The sequence below is a fragment of the Procambarus clarkii genome, chromosome 37, assembly GCF_040958095.1.
Source record: "Procambarus clarkii isolate CNS0578487 chromosome 37, FALCON_Pclarkii_2.0, whole genome shotgun sequence".
In the NCBI taxonomy this organism is placed as follows: domain Eukaryota; kingdom Metazoa; phylum Arthropoda; class Malacostraca; order Decapoda; family Cambaridae; genus Procambarus; species Procambarus clarkii.
The window spans coordinates 9731167-9756479 of NC_091186.1; the positions used below are offsets into that span (position 1 = coordinate 9731167).

The 25313-nt window shown below is 48.3% G+C and overlaps 1 protein-coding gene across 1 annotated transcript in view; it reads right to left on the minus strand.

The window, feature by feature from the left end:
• Nucleotide 1: 1 nt before the first annotated feature.
• LOC138372123 (glutamate receptor ionotropic, delta-2-like) overlaps nt 2–25313 on the minus strand; it is a 30083-nt gene continuing 4771 nt past the window's right edge. The window contains exons 5-15 of the mRNA XM_069337436.1: nt 23199–23306; nt 20631–20870; nt 18837–18964; nt 18414–18535; nt 15877–16102; nt 15502–15647; nt 6575–6673; nt 6253–6419; nt 3928–4066; nt 1239–1391; nt 2–913 (exon numbers count right to left, since the gene is read on the minus strand). Of these exons, the coding sequence (XP_069193537.1) occupies nt 1248–1391; nt 3928–4066; nt 6253–6419; nt 6575–6673; nt 15502–15647; nt 15877–16102; nt 18414–18535; nt 18837–18964; nt 20631–20870; nt 23199–23306 (1519 nt within the window). The 3' untranslated portion in view covers nt 2–913; nt 1239–1247. The remainder of the gene's footprint in view (nt 914–1238; nt 1392–3927; nt 4067–6252; nt 6420–6574; nt 6674–15501; nt 15648–15876; nt 16103–18413; nt 18536–18836; nt 18965–20630; nt 20871–23198; nt 23307–25313) is intronic.

Genomic DNA, 25313 nt, shown 5'->3' on the forward strand with positions numbered 1-25313 from the left:
ACATGGACACAATTCAAGAATGATATATGGGTAATTTTCAATCAAATGATTTGCCAATTTTCACCCAATGCAAGATGTAATACTCCAGTGTGTGTGTGTCTCCCTGTCTTTGTCCAGACACTTGACCTTGTGGGGAGACCTTGATATAAGCCTAACATGTATGAATACACTCTGGCTTCCTGTCCCCCGACACAATGAATTATTATTGCTATTACTTTGCATATCATGGCATCTAGATCTTCATGTGCAAGCTGAATTGCCAGAGATACTTGTAACCTCATACCTGCCTAACTGCCAGAGATACTTGTAGCCAAGTTGTATTGAAGCTGTGATAACATCTGACATGCTACTAAATGTACAACTGACCTCTATACAGACATTTTGCTTGACACATTCTTTGAACACCATGCACAATTCTTGGTGCTGCCTTGGTATAAATATTCTACAAAATATGAAAATTAATATATCCAGTGTCAGGCCATCAGAGTTACATATTTCTAGGAAATATCAATATAGTTTTGTAAGCAGTGCCATATGGAACTGTGCACATGTACAGTAGTGCCATATAGAACTGTGCACATGTACAGTAATTATCTTTCTCATCAGTTCATTGTTAGAAAGTTGACAAAGTACTGGTATGTTGAAGCATATGACAAGGGTTTAATTAAACATTATGAACTGCAACATTGTATGAGAAATCTGTGACTTCAACAAGAGATCCACAGTTTGTATTACACAAGATTTTGGTACTAGGCCTGATATTTTGAGGGTTCACAGATGGAGGGTTATGACACAGGCAGGTACCATGCCTCCCATCTGGAGGGTTCAGAGATTGACTCACAACACAGGCAGGTACACTCTTCACTTTACGGTCAATGAAGAACTTGTGCCTCAGAGATTCTTCATGTATGGACTGTGGAAAGGATAGATACAAATATATGATAAGCTGTTGAAGCACTTAAATTCAAGTTATATTTAATTAATTGGTGAACCATATATAAATTATTATCTATACTTCGGTACACAAAGAGTATCCTAGTACCCCTTTTCTTGTCTCATCCTCCGTGCACAAGCCCTTGCATGTTATTTCATAGGCTACTTAGGCTTGTTTGCTAATATATAGGGAGCTCTGTTTGGTGATAATTAGGTTTATTTGCCTCTTAAATTGTTCCAGCTTCCTTCTGTGTGTCTTTTTTTTTTTTTCCCTCCATCCCTCTCCTCCCCCCAATCCTACTCACCTCTGTGCCTCACCACTGATGAGGGAACCATGCTTGAGATGGATGTGCTTCCTGGTGCAGAGTCTTGGGTAACCACAACATACTGAGGGCAGCCTCAGCTCCCAGCATCAACAGCCCCACCACAAGCCCCAACAACAGCACAAAGAATGCCGCCTGTCAAAACATAGATTCAGACCTGGTACCTCCACTAATTTTGCAATTATCCCCAAAGAGTTGTTGTTTACAATGCATGATTACTCACTTTATACAACAAATATAAATACGGTAATAATAAATTGCCTTGTCAGGGACAGGAAGCTAGGCTTGTATCGAGACCCTACCAAGGTCAAACTACAGTACTGACCCTCCTCAGGATGCAACCCCACAACATATGCAACTCCCAAGTACTCATTTACTGCTAGTTGAACAGAGACATAGGTGAAAGGAAACATGCCCAATCATTTCTGTTTTACCCGAGAATCGACCCGGTATCTTCGATTGTGTGTTGAGAACGAAGCCAACTGTACTGTACTATACTGTATAAACATTTTAATCAATTCCTCTAACATTTTTTGCATAATTATTATCATAATACCCTACATGTTTCTTCCGAAAAGTTTGTATTCCACTGAATGAATTAATTTAAATGACAATTTAATGAGTTCATTGGCACATTAGGACAGTATATTATACTACTGGGTATATATATTATATATAATCATTATGTAAATATAATCTAGTTACATTCATATACATAGGGAAAAAGTTTGATTATTCAACAATTTGATCAAGAATAGTTCTTGCCTGCTTATACAAATTATTAGTTGTTAATCACAAAATATTATATTTTAGAAGAATATGTAGTGTTCAAGGGAAATTAAATATGAATAATTATATTTTATTGATAAAATATACAAAGAATCATGTTATAGTGGGTACTTAGTTGGTGCAGTACAGTTCTTGTACTGTATATTAAACTACTAATTACACACTGCATTTCAGGAAGGACAAGATCTGTCTTTATAGTTTAGTAGCCTATGGTACTGCTGGTATCCTAGTTTAAGTCAAACACTACAGATACAGTGAAACCTCGGTTGGCGAATGCCCCTCTTTACAAATTTGTTGGTACTATATATAAGGTCAATTTCCTTGTAAAATTTGACTCGGTATTCAAGGTTTGCCCTCGGTTGTTGAATCTGTTGATACATGTACAGGGTATTGGTCAACGAGCATGTGGTTCTACAGGAGCGCAGGGCGAGGAGTGCTCAGCAGTTTACCAGTGAAAACCGCACTCGAGTTCTTTGTGAAAAATTTAATTGTTTTTCTGCTTTTTTTGGTTTCTGAACATAAAAGTTCTTATTATATCATGCCATGGGTCCCAAGACAGTGAGTGGTAAAGTTCAACCTAAGAAAATAGGTTTGAGGATGATGATAGTGGAAAAACAAGAGATCATTCATAATGAATGAATGTGATGTCTCACTACAGACAAGTGTTAAAATGTAGGGAAAAACAATTGTCTTTAGATAGATTCTTAGTAAGAGAAGCAAGCAGTGAGCCACAACCAGATCCTAGTGGTATGCCTGCAAAACGTAGGAGAGAGAGAGTACCCCGGAAATGTCATCACTGCCTGATGTTATAATGGAAGGGGATTCCCCTTCCAAACACTAACACCTCTCCTCCTCCCCCCTTCCTCACTGTCTTCCATACAAGAGCCCTCAATAAAGATATGGTACCTATGAGTAGTATTCTGTAAAAAAAAATGTATTTTTAAGTTAATATTTTTGGATATATAGAACGGATTAATTCAATTTACATTATTTCTTATGGGAATTTTTTTTTCGGTTTTTGAAGTTTTGGTGTACGAACCATCTCTTGGTACAGATTAAATTCATAAACAGAGGGGGGCCCCTGTACATTAATTCGTTTTCAACTTTCATTCTGTAGTGAAGTTTGCAATTAATTGCAATATTATTGCAATCTATGAAAGAACCCACATTTTAAAAACTTACTCTTAACCTTTTTGGTAAAGCTAATATTCTTTATAAAGGACTTAATTTGCCTAGTAGACTTACACTGTACAGATATTCGTTATTCATTAGTGCCCTTATTAAATAAACCACTGTACCTTATTCTTTTGCATATTTTATAAATATAAATTATTATTATTATTATTTAAACTTGTATATAAACATTTAGCTTTTATATAAATTTTACTTGCATATACCGGTATTAATTTAAAATAATAAAATATTTTGAAGCATTGCTTAATAATATATTTATAAAAATACATAATTTTTTATAGAAAAAAAAAGTTAGTATTTATAATAGTTATGGATGAAATATACATAATGGGGACTTTTTCACCCCCCAAAAAATCCAATTTTTGTGCTATTGATTGTGTAGAGGGCTCAACAAAGCAACAACCAAATCTAACCTTTCCTGGGCTAAATAAATGTATTCAAATTACACCTCATATTACGTATATTAGATCTAGAATAGCATATTTTGGCCTAGAGCAGGTTTTATTGTTTTTCAGGGATATAGCTGCACGGGCCTCAAGCCTGATGCCCAAGTAACAGCCTTAGGCCATAATATAGATTTGATGCCAATCAGCGTAACGGTGTGATGCCAAAGTAACAGTGACCAACCAACAAAATGGGTTCAAGAAAGTGAGGGTTCAGGGCTGCAATATGGTAGCATCATACTTACTTGTAGATGTTTCATTGTGATGGCTGAAGGCCCCCTGTCCGAGGAAAGGCCCCTTCGTGAGGGAGACCTGCCAGAGATCTTGCTTATCTCCTGCTCCTTCCATCGCATGATGAGCCCAGCTTCTGTTATTCGTCTCAGCCTGATATGGTGAGAAGGCCCATTTGTCTTATGTTGATTTAGAGACCCCTTAATCTTATGCCAAATATTTCATTCACTTGGGCACTAAGAGCCTCGAACCACTGACCCCCCAGGAGCAGGAGACAGTAGCTCTATCAATCACACTACAAACAAACCACTTTAAGAGATTCCCAGGAACTCCATTTCAACTATCCAACTGGGCCTTTCAACCTCAATTGGGGTGTCATTAGAGCATGATGGAATTAGGTAATCCCATGTCCCACACCATGTAAATTTATATGATTTATAAATTATATATAAGATGGGCATGGATTACCTAATTCATCCATGCTCTAGTGACAGCCTGGAGAGGTTGAAAGTCTCAGTTGGATACCAGTGGTGTGTATCTCTGGGACCCTCTCTTATAGTGGCTTGTTCATAGTGTGGTTGATAGAGCTACTGTCCCCCGCTCCTGGGGACTGTGGTTCAAGGCTCCTAGTGCCCAAGTGAATGAAATGTTATTATCCACGTTTATGGTGGTTGACAATTTTTATGTCAATATGGCTGCAGTTGATCAAGTTTATCAAGGGGGTGAAGGTACCAAGTAAATTATAAACTATTATGGAAACAAAAAGCTAATAAAAACTTAATTAAAAGAGGAGAGCTGTTCACAAAAACATTATATTTATTAGTTTGATGTAATTTTTATTTATTAACTTTTATCTCCTCATTAACAGACTTTTGTTATACCTTGTGTATAGTATGGGAGACTTGGAGTTTTCTTGCACTCTGTATCAATGTCGCCCAACCACCTACCTGGGCTGGACAGTAGAGCAACAGTCTTGCTTCATGCAGGTCGGCGTTCAATCCCCGAATGTCTTTCAAGTGGTTGGGCACCATTCCTTGTCCGTCCCCCTTTCCCTCCGTCCCATCCCAAATCCTTGTCCTGACCCCTTCCAAGTGCTATATAGTCACAATGGCTTGGCACTTTTTCCTGATAATTCCTTCTTTCCTTCTGTATCTATGTCTGTAAAATAGGACCTGTTTTTCTCTCCAAGGTTGAAGGCCAGATGCTTGGGGCTAATCTCATTAAACTTCTCATGGTGACTGGTGAGTTTGTGGGGCGAGGGAGGGGAATATAGGCAGGTTGGAGTTGGCCCCCCTTGGCAACTTTCCATTTATTTATTTATTTTTTTTATTTATTTATGCATATACAAGAATGTAAGACTGTCCATGAAGTCAGTGAAGATGAAACGTTAAGTACCACAATAATAAGTTTCACAAATTTGTCATAATATTTCAGAATTCAGATATGAAATATACAAACTGCATGTTCTGATGACAGATTTGCATTCTTAGCTCCCAACACTTCAGTTGGTGCAACCTTTAGGGGGTTGACCCGGGGCACTACCCCCCCCCCCACCCCCCACCCCTATCTATATCAAAGATGGTCTTTCTGTTTGTCCAAGGTTGGAAGCCAGACACTTGGAGCTAGCCTCATGCAACTGTGCATGGCAATTGATGTTATGGAGAGCCTCATAGGATGGCCCGGTCGGCCCCTATGTTCCCCTTGAAGGGGACTCAGCCTTCACGAATTCTGTAGAGATAAAATATGTACCAAAAAGTCTCTAGAGTTTACCATTTGTTGAAATAATCGTGTATTCAGATATTGATGTGTAAAACGAATGGTCAGATGACAGATTTGTGTTCTGGCCATAACCTTTAGGTTATAGTGATGTAGTGTGTAGTGAAACTGGTCACAGTGATAGGGGGTGTAGGAAGAGTATGTGTGGGTGGAGACGGGTGTGGTGTGAAGAGGAGGATTTACCATCACACCATCGCATTAGGTGTGAAGATGAGAACAACACCGTCCACATCAACACTGATGAGGGCAGTGTTATGAAAATGATAAGTGTTGTGGCAAGAGTGGGAAGGTGTGTTGAGGGGTTTGTGAGTGTAGGGGATGTGGAGGAGGATGGGTGAGTGTGGAAGGAGGCTGGGAGAATGTATGTGGGCACAGATGGGGAGGATATGTGTGGGGTCGAGGATTAGATGGGGAGGATATGTGTGGGGTCGAGGATTAGATGGGAAGGGGGGGTGTTTATGGAAGACAGGGAGAGGGGACGGGATGTGTGGGAGGAGCCTGGGCACAAGGTCGCCCCGGGCACCACCGCTGGGTACCCCACGTATAATATGGAAACCACTCACATTTGGTTAAATTTGGGAAGGAAAGGAGAGCCTTTGTTGCAGGCGATGCCATAAGCCTGGGGGTAGAAGGTGTTGCGGGCCATGTGGTAGCTCTCTCGGCCGTGCTGGGCAGCCCGCACCTCGGAGTTGAGCTGGGCGTTGACCACCACTATCTTCTCCACCAGGATCTGCAGGGCACGTCACTGCTTATCTCGTGCACGGCACTGCACGGCTACATGTATTGCTTCATAATTATAGTCGTGGTAACAATCTGACATTTCTCAACTATAGTCATAGCCACACCTACATGCAACACACGAGCAACATCAACATGACAATATACCTTAGCAAAGCCCTGTTCGGGGCTCCTGAAGAAGCTCTTGGAGCGGTCCTTGTGGTTGAACAGCTGCCACACCTGCTTGTAGATGCCCTCCGTCGCCTCCTGCAACAGTGTACACGACACACTTGTCCTCACCTTCACGTGTCACACCAGTGTCATGACCCCAAGGTGTCACACCAGTGTCATGACCCCAAGGTGTCACACCAGTGTCATGACCCCAAGGTGTCACACCAGTGTCATGGCCCCAAGGTGTCACAACAGTGTCATGACCCCAAGGTGTCACAACAGTGTCATGGCCCCAAGGTGTCATGGCCCCAAGGTGTCACAACAGTGTCATGGCCCCAAGGTGTCACAACAGTGTCATGGCCCCAAGGTGTCACAACAGAGTCATGGCCCCAAGGTGTCACAACAGTGTCATGGCCCCAAGGTGTCACAACAGTGTCATGGCCCCAAGGTGTCACAACAGTGTCATGGCCCCAAGGTGTCACAACAGTGTCATGGCCCCAAGGTGTCACAACAGTGTCATGGCCCCAAGGTGTCACAACAGTGTCATGGCCCCAAGGTGTCACAACAGTGTCATGGCCCCAAGGTGTCACAACAGTGTCATGGCCCCAAGGTGTCACAACAGTGTCATGGCCCCAAGGTGTCACAACAGTGTCATGGCCCCAAGGTGTCACAACAGTGTCATGGCCCCAAGGTGTCATGGCCCCAAGGTGTCACAACAGTGTCATGGCCCCAAGGTGTCACAACAGTGTCATGGCCCCAAGGTGTCACAACAGAGTCATGGCCCCAAGGTGTCACAACAGTGTCATGGCCCCAAGGTGTCACAACAGAGTCATGGCCCCAAGGTGTCACAACAGTGTCATGGCCCCAAGGTGTCACAACAGTGTCATGGCCCCAAGGTGTCACAACAGTGTCATGGCCCCAAGGTGTCACAACAGTGTCATGGCCCCAAGGTGTCACAACAGTGTCATGGCCCCAAGGTGTCACAACAGTGTCATGGCCCCAAGGTGTCACAACAGTGTCATGGCCCCAAGGTGTCACAACAGTGTCATGGCCCCAAGGTGTCACAACAGTGTCATGGCCCCAAGGTGTCACAACAGTGTCATGGCCCCAAGGTGTCACAACAGTGTCATGGCCCCAAGGTGTCACAACAGTGTCATGGCCCCAAGGTGTCACAACAGTGTCATGGCCCCAAGGTGTCACAACAGTGTCATGGCCCCAAGGTGTCACAACAGTGTCATGGCCCCAAGGTGTCACAACAGTGTCATGGCCCCAAGGTGTCACAACAGTGTCATGGCCCCAAGGTGTCACAACAGTGTCATGGCCCCAAGGTGTCACAACAGTGTCATGGCCCCAAGGTGTCACAACAGTGTCATGGCCCCAAGGTGTCACAACAGTGTCATGGCCCCAAGGTGTCACAACAGTGTCATGGCCCCAAGGTGTCACAACAGTGTCATGGCCCCAAGGTGTCACAACAGTGTCATGGCCCCAAGGTGTCACAACAGTGTCATGGCCCCAAGGTGTCACAACAGTGTCATGGCCCCAAGGTGTCACAACAGTGTCATGGCCCCAAGGTGTCACAACAGTGTCATGGCCCCAAGGTGTCACAACAGTGTCATGGCCCCAAGGTGTCACAACAGTGTCATGGCCCCAAGGTGTCACAACAGTGTCATGGCCCCAAGGTGTCACAACAGTGTCATGGCCCCAAGGTGTCACAACAGTGTCATGGCCCCAAGGTGTCACAACAGTGTCATGGCCCCAAGGTGTCACAACAGTGTCATGGCCCCAAGGTGTCACAACAGTGTCATGGCCCCAAGGTGTCACAACAGTGTCATGGCCCCAAGGTGTCACAACAGTGTCATGGCCCCAAGGTGTCACAACAGTGTCATGGCCCCAAGGTGTCACAACAGCGTCATGGCCCCAAGGTGTCACAACAGCGTCATGGCCCCAAGGTGTCACAACAGCGTCATGGCCCCAAGGTGTCACAACAGCGTCATGGCCCCAAGGTGTCACAACAGCGTCATGGCCCCAAGGTGTCACAACAGCGTCATGGCCCCAAGGTGTCACAACAGCGTCATGGCCCCAAGGTGTCACAACAGCGTCATGGCCCCAAGGTGTCACAACAGCGTCATGGCCCCAAGGTGTCACAACAGCGTCATGGCCCCAAGGTGTCACAACAGCGTCATGGCCCCAAGGTGTCACAACAGCGTCATGGCCCCAAGGTGTCACAACAGCGTCATGGCCCCAAGGTGTCACAACAGCGTCATGGCCCCAAGGTGTCACAACAGCGTCATGGCCCCAAGGTGTCACAACAGCGTCATGGCCCCAAGGTGTCACAACAGCGTCATGGCCCCAAGGTGTCACAACAGCGTCATGGCCCCAAGGTGTCACAACAGCGTCATGGCCCCAAGGTGTCACAACAGCGTCATGGCCCCAAGGTGTCACAACAGCGTCATGGCCCCAAGGTGTCACAACAGCGTCATGGCCCCAAGGTGTCACAACAGCGTCATGGCCCCAAGGTGTCACAACAGCGTCATGGCCCCAAGGTGTCACAACAGCGTCATGGCCCCAAGGTGTCACAACAGCGTCATGGCCCCAAGGTGTCACAACAGCGTCATGGCCCCAAGGTGTCACAACAGCGTCATGGCCCCAAGGTGTCACAACAGCGTCATGGCCCCAAGGTGTCACAACAGCGTCATGGCCCCAAGGTGTCACAACAGCGTCATGGCCCCAAGGTGTCACAACAGCGTCATGGCCCCAAGGTGTCACAACAGCGTCATGGCCCCAAGGTGTCACAACAGCGTCATGGCCCCAAGGTGTCACAACAGCGTCATGGCCCCAAGGTGTCACAACAGCGTCATGGCCCCAAGGTGTCACAACAGCGTCATGGCCCCAAGGTGTCACAACAGCGTCATGGCCCCAAGGTGTCACAACAGCGTCATGGCCCCAAGGTGTCACAACAGCGTCATGGCCCCAAGGTGTCACAACAGCGTCATGGCCCCAAGGTGTCACAACAGCGTCATGGCCCCAAGGTGTCACAACAGCGTCATGGCCCCAAGGTGTCACAACAGCGTCATGGCCCCAAGGTGTCACAACAGCGTCATGGCCCCAAGGTGTCACAACAGCGTCATGGCCCCAAGGTGTCACAACAGCGTCATGGCCCCAAGGTGTCACAACAGCGTCATGGCCCCAAGGTGTCACAACAGCGTCATGGCCCCAAGGTGTCACAACAGCGTCATGGCCCCAAGGTGTCACAACAGCGTCATGGCCCCAAGGTGTCACAACAGCGTCATGGCCCAAGGTGTCACAACAGCGTCATGGCCCCAAGGTGTCACAACAGCGTCATGGCCCCAAGGTGTCACAACAGCGTCATGGCCCCAAGGTGTCACAACAGCGTCATGGCCCCAAGGTGTCACAACAGCGTCATGGCCCCAAGGTGTCACAACAGCGTCATGGCCCCAAGGTGTCACAACAGCGTCATGGCCCCAAGGTGTCACAACAGCGTCATGGCCCCAAGGTGTCACAACAGCGTCATGGCCCCAAGGTGTCACAACAGCGTCATGGCCCCAAGGTGTCACAACAGCGTCATGGCCCCAAGGTGTCACAACAGCGTCATGGCCCCAAGGTGTCACAACAGCGTCATGGCCCCAAGGTGTCACAACAGCGTCATGGCCCCAAGGTGTCACAACAGCGTCATGGCCCCAAGGTGTCACAACAGCGTCATGGCCCCAAGGTGTCACAACAGCGTCATGGCCCCAAGGTGTCACAACAGCGTCATGGCCCCAAGGTGTCACAACAGCGTCATGGCCCCAAGGTGTCACAACAGCGTCATGGCCCCAAGGTGTCACAACAGCGTCATGGCCCCAAGGTGTCACAACAGCGTCATGGCCCCAAGGTGTCACAACAGCGTCATGGCCCCAAGGTGTCACAACAGCGTCATGGCCCCAAGGTGTCACAACAGCGTCATGGCCCCAAGGTGTCACAACAGCGTCATGGCCCCAAGGTGTCACAACAGCGTCATGGCCCCAAGGTGTCACAACAGCGTCATGGCCCCAAGGTGTCACAACAGCGTCATGGCCCCAAGGTGTCACAACAGCGTCATGGCCCCAAGGTGTCACAACAGCGTCATGGCCCCAAGGTGTCACAACAGCGTCATGGCCCCAAGGTGTCACAACAGCGTCATGGCCCCAAGGTGTCACAACAGCGTCATGGCCCCAAGGTGTCACAACAGCGTCATGGCCCCAAGGTGTCACAACAGCGTCATGGCCCCAAGGTGTCACAACAGCGTCATGGCCCCAAGGTGTCACAACAGCGTCATGGCCCCAAGGTGTCACAACAGCGTCATGGCCCCAAGGTGTCACAACAGCGTCATGGCCCCAAGGTGTCACAACAGCGTCATGGCCCCAAGGTGTCACAACAGCGTCATGGCCCCAAGGTGTCACAACAGCGTCATGGCCCCAAGGTGTCACAACAGCGTCATGGCCCCAAGGTGTCACAACAGCGTCATGGCCCCAAGGTGTCACAACAGCGTCATGGCCCCAAGGTGTCACAACAGCGTCATGGCCCCAAGGTGTCACAACAGCGTCATGGCCCCAAGGTGTCACAACAGCGTCATGGCCCCAAGGTGTCACAACAGCGTCATGGCCCCAAGGTGTCACAACAGCGTCATGGCCCCAAGGTGTCACAACAGCGTCATGGCCCCAAGGTGTCACAACAGCGTCATGGCCCCAAGGTGTCACAACAGCGTCATGGCCCCAAGGTGTCACAACAGCGTCATGGCCCCAAGGTGTCACAACAGCGTCATGGCCCCAAGGTGTCACAACAGCGTCATGGCCCCAAGGTGTCACAACAGCGTCATGGCCCCAAGGTGTCACAACAGCGTCATGGCCCCAAGGTGTCACAACAGCGTCATGGCCCCAAGGTGTCACAACAGCGTCATGGCCCCAAGGTGTCACAACAGCGTCATGGCCCCAAGGTGTCACAACAGCGTCATGGCCCCAAGGTGTCACAACAGCGTCATGGCCCCAAGGTGTCACAACAGCGTCATGGCCCCAAGGTGTCACAACAGCGTCATGGCCCCAAGGTGTCACAACAGCGTCATGGCCCCAAGGTGTCACAACAGCGTCATGGCCCCAAGGTGTCACAACAGCGTCATGGCCCCAAGGTGTCACAACAGCGTCATGGCCCCAAGGTGTCACAACAGCGTCATGGCCCCAAGGTGTCACAACAGCGTCATGGCCCCAAGGTGTCACAACAGCGTCATGGCCCCAAGGTGTCACAACAGCGTCATGGCCCCAAGGTGTCACAACAGCGTCATGGCCCCAAGGTGTCACAACAGCGTCATGGCCCCAAGGTGTCACAACAGCGTCATGGCCCCAAGGTGTCACAACAGCGTCATGGCCCCAAGGTGTCACAACAGCGTCATGGCCCCAAGGTGTCACAACAGCGTCATGGCCCCAAGGTGTCACAACAGCGTCATGGCCCCAAGGTGTCACAACAGCGTCATGGCCCCAAGGTGTCACAACAGCGTCATGGCCCCAAGGTGTCACAACAGCGTCATGGCCCCAAGGTGTCACAACAGCGTCATGGCCCCAAGGTGTCACAACAGCGTCATGGCCCCAAGGTGTCACAACAGCGTCATGGCCCCAAGGTGTCACAACAGCGTCATGGCCCCAAGGTGTCACAACAGCGTCATGGCAACAGCGTCATGGCCCCAGGTGTCACAACAGCGTCCATGGCCCCAAGGTGTCACAACAGCGTCATGGCCCCAAGGTGTCACAACAGGCGTCATGGCCCACCAAGTGTGTCACAACAGCGTCTGGGCCCCATAGGTGTCCACAAACAGCGTCATGGCCCCACAAGGTGGCACAACAGCGTCATGGCCCCAGGGGTCACCACAGGCGTCATGGCCCCAAGGTGGTCACAACAGCGTCATGGGCCCCAAGGTGTCACAAACAGCCGTCATGGCCCCCAAGGTGTCACAACAGGCGGTCATGGCCCCAAGGGGTCACAACAGCGTCATGGCCCCAAGGTGTTCACAACAGCGTCATGGCAGGTCAACAGGTCATGGCACCAAGGTGTCACAACAGCCGGTCCATGGCCCAAGGTGTCACAACAGCGTCATGGCCCCAGGTGTTCCACAACAAGCGTCATGGCCCCAAGGTGTTCCACAACATGCGTCATGGCCCCCAAGGTGTCACAACAGCGTCATGGCCCCAAGGTGTCAACAACAGCGTCAATGGCCAAGGTGTCACAACAGCGCAGCCCAAGGTGTCACAACAGGCGTCATGGCCCCAAGGTGGTCACAAACAGCGTCATGGCCCCAAGGTGGTCACAACAGGCGTCATGGCCCCAAGTGTCACAAACAGCGTCCATGGCCCCAGGTGTCCACAACAGCGTCATGGCCCCACGGTGTCACCACAGCGGTCATGGCCCCAAGGTGTCACAACAGCGTCATGGCCCCAAGGTGTCACAACAGCGTCATGGCCCCAAGGTGTCACAACAGCGTCATGGCCCCAAGGTGTCACAACAGCGTCATGGCCCCAAGGTGTCACAACAGCGTCATGGCCCCAAGGTGTCACAACAGCGTCATGGCCCCAAGGTGTCACAACAGCGTCATGGCCCCAAGGTGTCACAACAGCGTCATGGCCCCAAGGTGTCACAACAGCGTCATGGCCCCAAGGTGTCACAACAGCGTCATGGCCCCAAGGTGTCACAACAGCGTCATGGCCCCAAGGTGTCACAAACAGCGTCATGGCCCCAAGGTGTCACAACAGCGTCATGGCCCCAAGGTGTCACAACAGCGTCATGGCCCAAGGTGTCACAACAGCGTCATGGCCCAAGGTGTCACAACAGCGTCATGGCCCCAAGGTGTCACAACAGCGTCATGGCCCCAAGGTGTCACAACAGCGTCATGGCCCCAAGGTGTCACAACAGCGTCATGGCCCCAAGGTGTCACAACAGCGTCATGGCCCCAAGGTGTCACAACAGTGTCATGGCCCCAAGGGGTCACAACAGTGTCATGGCCCCAAGGTGTCACAACAGTGTCATGGCCCCAAGGGGTCACAACAGTGTCATGGCCCAAGGTGTCACAAAAGGTGTCACAACAGTGTCATGGCCCCAAGGTGTCACAACAGTGTCATGGCCCCAAGGTGTCACAACAGTGTCATGGCCCCAAGGTGTCACAACAGTGTCATGGCCCCAAGGTGTCACAACAGTGTCATGGCCCCAAGGGGTCACAACAGTGTCATGGCCCCAAGGTGTCACAACAGTGTCATGGCCCCAAGGGGTCACAACAGTGTCATGGCCCCAAGGTGTCACAACAGTGTCATGGCCCCAAGGGGTCACAACAGTGTCATGGCCCCAAGGTGTCACAACAGTGTCATGGCCCCAAGGGGTCACAACTGTGTCATGGCCCCAAGGTGTCACAACAGTGTCATGGCCCCAAGGGGTCACAACAGTGTCATGGCCCCAAGGGGTCACAACAGTGTCATGGCCCCAAGGGGTCACAACAGTGTCATGGCCCCAAGGTGTCACAACAGTGTCATGGCCCCAAGGGGTCACAACAGTGTCATGGCCCCAAGGGGTCACAACAGTGTCATGGCCCCAAGGGGTCACAACAGTGTCATGGCCCCAAGGGGTCACAACAGTGTCATGGCCCCAAGGGGTCACAACAGTGTCATGGCCCAAGGGGTCACAACAGTGTCATGGCCCCAAGGGGTCACAACAGTGTCATGGCCCCAAGGGGTCACAACAGTGTCATGGCCCCAAGGGGTCACAACAGTGTCATGGCCCCAAGGGGTCACAACAGTGTCATGGCCCCAAGGGGTCACAACAGTGTCATGGCCCCAAGGGGTCACAACAGTGTCATGGCCCCAAGGGGTCACAACAGTGTCATGGCCCCAAGGTGTCACAACAGTGTCATGGCCCCAAGGTGTCACAACAGTGTCATGGCCCCAAGGTGTCACAACAGTGTCATGGCCCCAAGGTGTCACAACAGTGTCATGGCCCCAAGGTGTCACAACAGTGTCATGGCCCCAAGGTGTCACAACAGTGTCATGGCCCCAAGGTGTCACAACAGTGTCATGGCCCCAAGGTGTCACAACAGTGTCATGGCCCCAAGGTGTCACAACAGTGTCATGGCCCCAAGGTGTCACAACAGTGTCATGACCCCAAGGTGTCACAACAGTGTCATGACCCCAAGGTGTCACAACAGTGTCATGACCCCAAGGTGTCACAACAGTGTCATGACCCCAAGGTGTCACAACAGTGTCATGACCCCAAGGTGTCACAACAGTGTCATGACCCCAAGGTGTCACAACAGTGTCATGACCCCAAGGTGTCACAACAGTGTCATGACCCCAAGGTGTCACAACAGTGTCATGACCCCAAGGTGTCACAACAGTGTCATGACCCCAAGGTGTCACAACAGTGTCATGACCCCAAGGTGTCACAACAGTGTCATGACCCCAAGGTGTCACAACAGTGTCATGACCCCAAGGTGTCACAATAGTGTCATGACCCCAAGGTGTCACAATAGTGTCACACCAAGCACGCGTGTCCCAGGAGCCGCCCAGGAGCTTATGGTTACCTTACAAACACGTATAGATGAGTACATATAAACCCCCATAGAGACCTGTTGTGTTTTCAGCACTGACCTACGCTCATATAAGCCAAGACTGGTAGCAGCAGAGTTCTCTGTTGCTGCCTTAGTATTAGTGTTAGTATTAATTCTAACATTACTTGAATTTACCTGAGAGCCATTATTTTAGTGACCTCAACGGGGGTAGGAAGCCCTTAGGGGTCACCATCTCTATAGTGACCTCGACACGGACATGAAGCCGTCAGGGCGGCTTGTCAAAGTCCTCAAATCCCCACATTATTCCAACAGTAATAGTAAGAGCAGCTTAAGTGAGAAAGTGGCTGACCTTGAAGATAAATTCGAGGCTGGAGTCACTGGTGGTACCAATGGTGTAGCCTTCTGCCGCCGCCTTGGGCAGGTCTACCAGTCCATCAATGGGTTTCTCATAGGTGGGTGAGGCCAGCACAGCCGTCAAGGTGCCCGAGTACAGTGCTGCAAGATGAAGGTCACTGTAGATCAGGGTTCTTCAGAGTACAGGTCACTACCCATACTTCCAAAATTGCTACTTCAGTTCTTTCTATCTGATACAGACTTCAAAACACCTACAGTGCCTCAACTCATATAAAATATAATACAAATCTTAAGAATACAGTATTTAATTTCATTCATATAAAAGATGGGAGAGATATACACACTTGACACCAGAGCATCAAACACCTACCGTAGATGTAGAAGCAGAAGAGGTACCAGCAGAAGAAGAGAAGCCTGTGTGGCCAGTTTGAGGGTCGGAGGAGGTTGCCCTGAGACACCAGACTACGGAACACATGGAAGGAATACTCTGGCAGCTGTCGATGGGGAGGACGCTCAGTATAGAGAGCCACAACACGCCCCACCACGCTCACCAATGGTCCAACAGCCACTGTTGACGCCAGGATGCACACCCAAACCTTTGCCCGATAGTTATAGAAATACAACATTATTTTTGTTGTATAATAAAATGATAATGATAGCATGTTATAGTGTTATGATAGAATAAAGTAGATATAAGGACTACTGCATTATTACTAGGACAATCAAGGGCGTCAATTTCCACGGGATTGGCTTTATAATTCTTGTGGTCACGGAGAGGAAGCCTGTATTGATGGTTATCGAAGTCATGGGATAACAACTGCCCATAACCAGTTGATTGTAGTACACCCCAAAATTCGGGCAGTGTGTATACACAGAGATCACTTACAGCTAGAAACTGAGGTACATTGCAATCTTAACCCTCGTGCTGGGAATTGCGCCATTGAGCGGGGAAAAAACTATTTTCATTCTTCTACGAGCATCTATTGGTGCTTGCATATCTGGGTTATGTAAGTAGAAGTCAAATGATGTATAACCGTCGCCTCAAGTTGACAAGCAGTCTCTGATGACTCGCTGAAGCCTTGAGGTGGAGGCCTCCACATCCCTCAGTGTCCACTGTGAACCAGTGACGAGAGCATGTTGTCAAGGGTCGCGTAACCAGACCCCAGACTCACGCCTTCCACTGCAAAATATTCTTAGTATATTCTGGTAGACCCCGCCAACACAGTAGAGGTAGACACCCAACTACACAGCAGAGGTAGACCCCACCAACACAGTAGAGGTAGACACCCACCTACACAGCAGAGGTAGACTGTCACGAATCTTATTACGATTCTGCCAATTCTCCCGAACCTCGTATTATGTTATTGTTTTCTCTACGTAAATATTGCTGTCAGTTGTATAAGATTTTTCAGTCATGTTCCCCCTTTTTTTTTATCTTTATTTGTATTTGTTCTCAACATCTTTTATTCTTTATGCTCAATTAGTATTAAGTTCTAGATATTAATGTTTTTCTTGCCCGAAACGCATTGCGTAATAGTGGCTTTAGGCATTGTATGTACTAGCTCTATCTATATATCAATCCATTAATGTAACATCACTTGTATGTATATACCTTACCTGAATAAACATCTGAATCTGAATCTGAATCTGAATTTGTGTATATAGATATATATACATTATATATATATATATATATATATATATATATATATATATATATATATATATATATATATATATATATATATATATATATATATATATAACATAGATAGCTGGGTAGTGTGTGTAAGGTTTGTTTTGGTGGTGGATGTCACGTGAAATTAGCCGTGTGGGCGGTTGACAATATTTCACTACCTAATAAATTCCCTGTAACCTACCTCACTCCTCTATTGCCAACCCATGTCTGTAATTTTTTTGTTTGTTTAATCAACACTGTTTGTCAACCTATTATATTTGTGCTGCTTTTTCAGTCATGTTCCCCCCTTTTTTTATCTTTATTTGTATTTGTTCTCAACACTTTTTATTCTTTATGCTCAATTAGTATTAAGTTCTAGATATTAATGTTTTTCTTGCCCGAAACGCATTGCGTAATAGTGGCTTTAGGCATTGTATGTACTAGCTCTATCTATATATCAATCCATTATTGTAACATCACTTGTATGTATGTACCTTACCTGAATAAACATATTTATTTATTTATTTATTTATTTGGGAATGGCCAGGGCGATTGTTGGCAAATCAATTGCCTATAGTTTTATATTTATTTATTCCCATATTTGGTAGCCGTATATTTCAAGGAATGTGAGACCAGTATTACAACTCTTAGCTAATAATGTTGGAGTTTAGGGCTGACCTTTGTAAATAGAATGTTCACAATGTTCATGTGAACATTAATTGGTGTTTGGGTAGACGGTTAGTCGACGTTGGGCCTGCGGACCACGTCCTGGGCAGTAGAGTGGCGGCTGCGGTCGAGTGCAGTTGTGTTTAAGCTAAGTTCTTGGTTTTTGTTATTTTAAGCCCATATAAATATTAATTTATCTGGATAGACGATTTTAGTGTATTTATGGCTTACTCCATATTCTGGTGATAGTGCTCAGGTCTCAAATAGTTACTTGCATTCTATAGTAGTACATGCTGATAAATATTTCTGGCTACTATTTATTTAATGGTTAAGTTGTCACCCTTAGCAAAATATATTGTTCTCCCGTTTTTATACAGTGATTAATTATACCCCTAGACACCTATTGGCATGGCAGATTTTTATTTGTTCTTTACACTGTGGGGAGAAGAACATTATTTAGTCTCAAGGGTCGTGACATAGACACCCACCAACACAGCAGAGGTAGACACCCACCAACACAGCAGAGGTAGACACCCACCTACACAGCAGAGGTAGACACCCACCTCTGTGGTGAAGGTGGAGAAGACAGCAAAAGCTCTGCTCTTCTCGGCAGGCGCCCGGGACACCAGAGTGACAGTCTCCAGGTAGTATGTAGTCGTGAAGTCCACCACTGTCTCCCTGTTCGCTGTCAGGCGCCAGAGTCGTCATTTAGACGGCATATTGTACGTTTATGGCTTGGTATGTGTTCTCAAACACACACACACAAACAAATACTTACACACAAATAAACACATATACAGAAAATTGCACCCATACACACTTAAGGCTAATTAAAATGTCTAATTAATCCTGTCATTTTCACGACAAAATATAATTTTAGGTTGAAAATTATCTTCTTAAATTGCGGCACTAAACAATCACAAATTAACAAACATTGTAATCAGTTCAATCAGTAATACAGGCATATACATCACATCAAGCGTCACCCGTAATAGTGAGTTCGCAGATGGCGAGGTGGGACTCCCTGCGCGCCACCTGTCCTATCAAACCAGAGACGCTGCCGTCTGGAAGCGGCCCTCCCCATTGGCCGTCGGCAGGCGACACTACCCGGTACCTGACAGTGTAATATTAGTAATATTAGTGAGAGGGAATGTACAGTAGGTATTCATAGGGCACCCGGCCCACATGCCTTCTAAATGTAAGCCCAAACACGCTGCCGTCTGGAAGCACCACTGACCGTCTGGAAGCGGCCCTCCCCACTGCCCATCTGGAAGGGGCCCTCACCATTGACCGTCTGGAAGCACCACTGACCGTCTGGAAGCGGCCCTCCCCACTGCCCATCTGGAAGGGGCCCTCACCATTGACCGTCTGGAAGCACCACTGACCGTCTGGAAGCGGCCCTCCCCACTGCCCATCTGGAAGGGGCCCTCACCATTGACCGTCTGGAAGCACCACTGACCGTCTGGAAGCGGCCCTCCCCACTGCCCATCTGGAAGGGGCCCTCACCATTGACCGTCTGGATGTGGCCCTCACCACTGCTCGAATATGTTTTAATCGTTGCCACTAACGTGCGGTCTACCTGACCATTTACACTTTAGCGTGAGGTCTACTTCAACCTAACCCAACCCAACCCAACCCACATCAGCTGAGGTCTCGGTAGGCAGGTCAGGTCATCACACAGTTTAGACTACGGAGACTGCGGTAGACCGCACGTTAAAGTAGCACTGTTTAATTGATGTTGAATGATCTCAAGTTTAGTGTTACATCAACGTTGTCCGTCCAGATTATCCCGGGCGGATTGATGCCAGCGTTATTCACCAGAGAGCCGCCACCCCTCTAGCTGCCTCCACGGGGGAAGGGAAGCCGGCGGCTTGTATTTGGTCTTCCTCATTGTTCCTGATGAGTTTTTTCCAACAATTAGTACACAGAATATAACAATATAGCACGAGGTCACTAAGAATAAAAGAAGCAACAGTCGAACATCGGAGTAGAGGGTTAGCGGGGCCTGGAGAGTACTCTATGCTGCCTGCTGGAGGATACTACAGGAGGAGGAGGAGGACACAGTCAGTACTCTGTTGCCTGCTGGAGGATACTACAGGAGGAGGAGGACACAGTCAGTACTCTGTTGCCTGCTGGAGGATACTACAGGAGGAGGAGGACACAGTCAGTACTCTGTTGCCTGCTGGAGGATACTACAGGAGGAGGAGGACACAGCCAGTACTCTGTTGCCTGCTGGAGGATATTACAGGAGGAGGAGGACACAGTCAGTACTCTGTTGCCTGCTGGAGGATACTACAGGAGGAGGAGGACACAGCCAGTACTCTGTTGCCTGCTGGAGGATACTACAGGAGAAGGACACAGCCAGTACTCTATGTTGCCTGCTGGAGGATACTACAGGAGGAGGACACAGTCAGTACTCTGTTGCCTGCTGGAGGATACTACAGGAGGAGGAGGACACAGCCAGTACTCTGTTGCCTGCTGGAGGATACTACAGGAGAAGGAGGACACAGCCAGTACTCTATGTTGCCTGCTGGAGGATACTACAGGAGGAGGAGGACACAGCCAGTACTCTGTTGCCTGCTGGAGGATACTACAGGAGGAGGAGGACACAGTCAGTATTCTGTTGCCTGCTGGAGGATACTACAGGAGGAGGAGGACACAGTCAGTACTCTGTTGCCTGCTGGAGGATACTACAGGAGGAGGAGGACACAGCCTGCTGGAGAATATTTCCCTTCTTGTCTTATAACCGCTGCAAGACGACGGAAGGAAGGGATACTCACGTAAAATTTAGAAACTGTCCCAACGTGTTCATAATTTGGATATCGATGCCGGAGTCCGGTTGAACGCCTCCGCCAGGAAGGGACTTGAGGCCGAAGAAGGGCCAGTCAGCATTGGCTGACACCACCAGCTGACGGCCGCCCATGTTCCCGTAGAGCGTGTTGGGGTCCGGCAGGAGCGGCTCCGTCAGGTGTCCTCTGGGGCCTCCTGGGCCCACTTCCCAGGTGCCGATGGCCTCCAACCTGAATGTGTTGATGTTATTGTAGGACGGACATGGAACAGCTTAAATACAGCCATGATGAATATGATGATACAAGTGCAGCCATGATGAATATGATGACACAAGTGCAGCCATGATGAATATGATGACACAAGTGTAGCCATGATGAATATGATGACACAAGTGCAGCCATGATGAATATCATGACACAAGTGCAGCCATGATGAATATGATGACACAAGTGCAGCCATGATGAATCTTTACGCTGACACAAGTGCAGCCATGATGAATATAATGACACAAGTGTAGCCATGATGAATATGATGACACAAGTGCAGCCATGATGAATATAATGACACAAGTGTAGCCATGATGAATATGATGACACAAGTGTAGCCATGATGAATATAATGACACAAGTGTAGCCATGATGAATATGATGACACAAGTGCAGCCATGATGAATATAATGACACAAGTGTAGCCATGATGAATATGATGACACAAGTATAGCCATGATGAATATAATGACACAAGTGTAGCCATGATGAATATGATGACACAAGTGCAGCCATGATGAATCTTTACGCTAATACAAGTCTTTACAGGTCACAAGTCACGTCGCTGGAAGACAGAAGAGCTCGGGTAGACATGATCACCACATACAAAATTCTCAGGGGAATTGACAGGGTAGACAAGAATGGATTATTTAACACGGGTGGCACATGCACAAGGGGACACAGGTGGAAGCTGAGTGTTCAAATGAGCCACAGAGACGTTAGAAAGAACATTTTCAGTGTCAGAGTAGTTAGTAAATAGAATGCACTAGGCAGTGATGTGGTGGAGGCTGACTCCATACACAGTTTCAAATGTAGATATGATAGAGCCCAGTAGGGTCAGGAATCTGTACACCTGTTGATTGACAGTTGAGAGGCGGGACCAAGGAGCCAAAGCTCAACCCCCGCAAGCACAACTAGGTGAGTACAAGTGCAGCCATAATGAATCTTTACGCTAACACAATTACAGTCATGATGAATCTTCAGACTAACACAATAACACAATTGTTTCTTTGGAAAACAGAACCAAAAAATATTACTGTATAAGGAATCACAGGACTTAACGAAAACAAGATAGTTATCGCCAGAATTAAGTAAAAAAAATGTAATACATGGACTGAATTAAAGAAAACGTAATTAAGGGCAAACAAATAAATATGTTTATCATATTCAAATTCAAAATCATATACTTGTGAATCAAAGCAAAAGAGAAGAAAATATATAGAACATGAGGACTCCTGGTTCAACCTTGATGCCTAGTGGACGTCTGGACGCCTCCTCCGCATGGGAGCCACCGGATCACGTTCTGTTTTGCGATTTTTTATTTGATACTGCCGTTTGGCATTCCTATTCAACGGTCTACTTGGTACGACGCCTGACGCAAATATCGCCTTAGGTCACGGGATTGTTGATATATTTTTGTTTTAGCGTGTTCTGGCTGGTTCTCCCGGCGGAGCGCCGGCTTGGCCGAGAGGTGCCGGGAGTTGGTGGGTCTTGATGGGCTCCTGGTGCAGCCCTCAGCCATGTTGGGCGGCTGGCTTCTGCTCTGTCGTGGGGCAGTGGATGACTTTTGCGTTTTATCTACCGGCAGAGTTTTTTATTTTGTTACCCAGTGTTCTCTGAGTGGGACGGGCCGGTGCATGTCACCCTGAGGGACTCCTGGGGCTCCCCAATCATCTGCCTGTCTGCGTTTCTTTGCCGCGAGGCATATTATTTTCCAGTAATTGGCGCCATTCGTTTCGCAATTCTGCGTGGCGTTTCATCTTTCCGGGCTTCGCGATTAACCCTTTACGGGTACACCGGCCGGGAAGCATCCGATCCTACGATCGTCGTCGCCCCTAATTCAACAAGAACAATATATAGAATACTGAGTACAGTTCTCCAAGGAAGTTGGAGAACTGTTCTCCTACAAGGCGAGAGAAAATCTTACCTAGGGAGGCTGGAGGTGGTCTTACCCAGAGAGGCCGGAGGTGGTCTTTCTTAAGGAGGCCGGAGGAGGTCTTACCTAGGGAGGCCGGAGGAGGTCTTACCTAGGGAGGCCGGAGGAGGTCTTACCTAAGGACGTCGGAGGAGGTCTTACCTAGGCAGGCTGGAGGAGGTCTTACCTAGGGAGGCCGGAGGTGGTCTTACCCAGAGAGGCCGGAGGAGGTCTTACCTAAGGACGTCGGAGGAGGTCTTACCTAGGCAGGCTGGAGGAGGTCTTACCTAGGGAGGCCGGAGGTGGTCTTACCCAGAGAGGCCGGAGGAGGTCTTACCTAAGGAGGCCAGAAGAGGTCATGCCGGAGGAGGTCTTACCTAGGGAGGCCAGAGGAGGCGGCCACCCTGGAGGTCATGAGGGTGTAGGTGGTGGGTGTGGTCCTCACCGCCAGCGTCACCTGCAACACCGGACAGTCACCTGAAGGTCTCACACACACAACACATAAAGTAAACAAGACTTCCTTCAGACAACGGACCTATACTGAGCTTTAATAAAATATGCTCGCATTTAAGGTAAGCTTAATTACTGTCGTTATTTGTATGTCTTGTTACTCTTATTATGATGATCACTTTATTTTGGCTTTTATTATTAGTCATTATTGGTGTGGGTGAACCACATTAAATTTCCCGCCGGCGGGAGTGTTCTGTGAGGCAGTAGTGCGCCCTGATGGGCGGAGGGCGGCCCCATGGGTGGAGGGCGGCGCCATGGGTGGAGGGCGGCCCCATGGGTGGAGGGCGGCCCCATGGGTGGAGGGCGGCCCATGGGCGGAGGGCGGCCCCATGGGCGGAGGGTGACCCATGGGTAAAAGGTGGTCCATGGATGGTGGAGCCGGCTGGGGCAGGAAGGCAGAGCGACCGCCCAGCCTGCGAGGCGAGTCTCTCATCCTCTCTACTCCCTTCTATCCCTTCTACTCCGACCGTAGTGAACATGTTGGCAGTAAGTGTAGGACTCGCCGACCTCTTCTCATTCCTTAGCGACCTACCAAGCCTGGGAGAGCTTCTACCTTCGCCTCGGAAGACTACAGACTCAAGGTGAACCTCTCATTCTGTACACTGTTTGCTCACACGGGCTGGAGCCGCCATCACTAGTATGGAAGCACTACAACATTACTATGATCATTACTTATATAAATAAATAAATAAATGTTTATTTAGGTAAGGTACATACATACAAGAGATTTTACAAAGTTTGTTGGATTAATAGATAGAGCTAGTACATACAATGCCTAAAGCCACTATTACGTATATATGTTTATACTATTTATAATACACTTAGTTTGCTGTTAGACTTAATAAATTAAATAATAATGATTTGTTTTGTCAAGGACAGGAAGCCTGTGTATATATATACCCGAGTTACCAGAGAGCTACTATTTCTGGTGGCCTCGATGAGGACAGGAAGCCGGCTGCTTGTCGAAAGTGCCCCATTTGTCATGATGATTCGGTCCAGCTGGATTTTGAAGTTCAGCAGCGTTTTGGCATTAATGGCTTGAGCATGTAGGCGGTTCCATGGGTTTATAACTATGGGTGAAAAAGCAGCTCCTGTTTTCCGTCCTGCGTTGTACTTACCAAGTTGTACTTACCTAGTTGTGCTTGCGGGGGTTGAGCTTCGGCTCTTTGGTCCCGCCTCTCAACTGTCAGTCAACTGGTGTACAGGTTCCTGAGCCTACTGGGCTCTACAATATCTACATTTCAAACTGTGTATGGAGTCAGCCTCCACATCACTGCCTAATGCATTCCATTTGTTAACTACTCTGACATTGAAAAAGGTGTTTCTAACGTCCCTGTGGCTCATGTGGGTACTCAGTTTCCACCTGTGTCCCCTTGTTCGCGTACCACCCGTGCTAAATAGTCTATCTTTATCTGCCTTGTTTGTGTCTTGTTGAGCTTGAAACTGTTGCTCCTTCTTCGTATTACATCTGATGGTTTGAAGAAGTTGTCTAGATAAACATCCTCCAAATTGTTCAGTATGTTATAAGTTTCGACAAGATCAGCCTTGTCATGTCTGGTTTGCTGTGTTGTTAGTCTTGTGGCCCTCAACCGTTCCTGGTAGGAGAGTTGACTTGCTCTGGAATGACTTTACTCGCCAGGCCTTGAAGTTTCTCCAGAGTAGTTATGTCTTTCTAGAGGCGAGGCCAGCAAGCTTGGATATAATAATCCAAGTGAGGGACACTAAAGATACATGTAGCTGTTCAAGTACCTTCTTTTCCTTGAAGTCAAAATGTTGTTTGATTATTCCCAGGATTTGGTTTGCATTTTGTTACCCCAGCTCACACTTGTGCACTGTTCAGTGAATGGTGAAGTCTTACTGGAAGGTCCTTTTCTTCGTTAATCTGTTGCAAGGTTGTTGTTGTTGTTAAAGATTCGCTACCAGGAACAAAGTTCCATGTAGCACGGGCTATGGTGAGCCCGATGCTGCAAGGTAATGTTGTT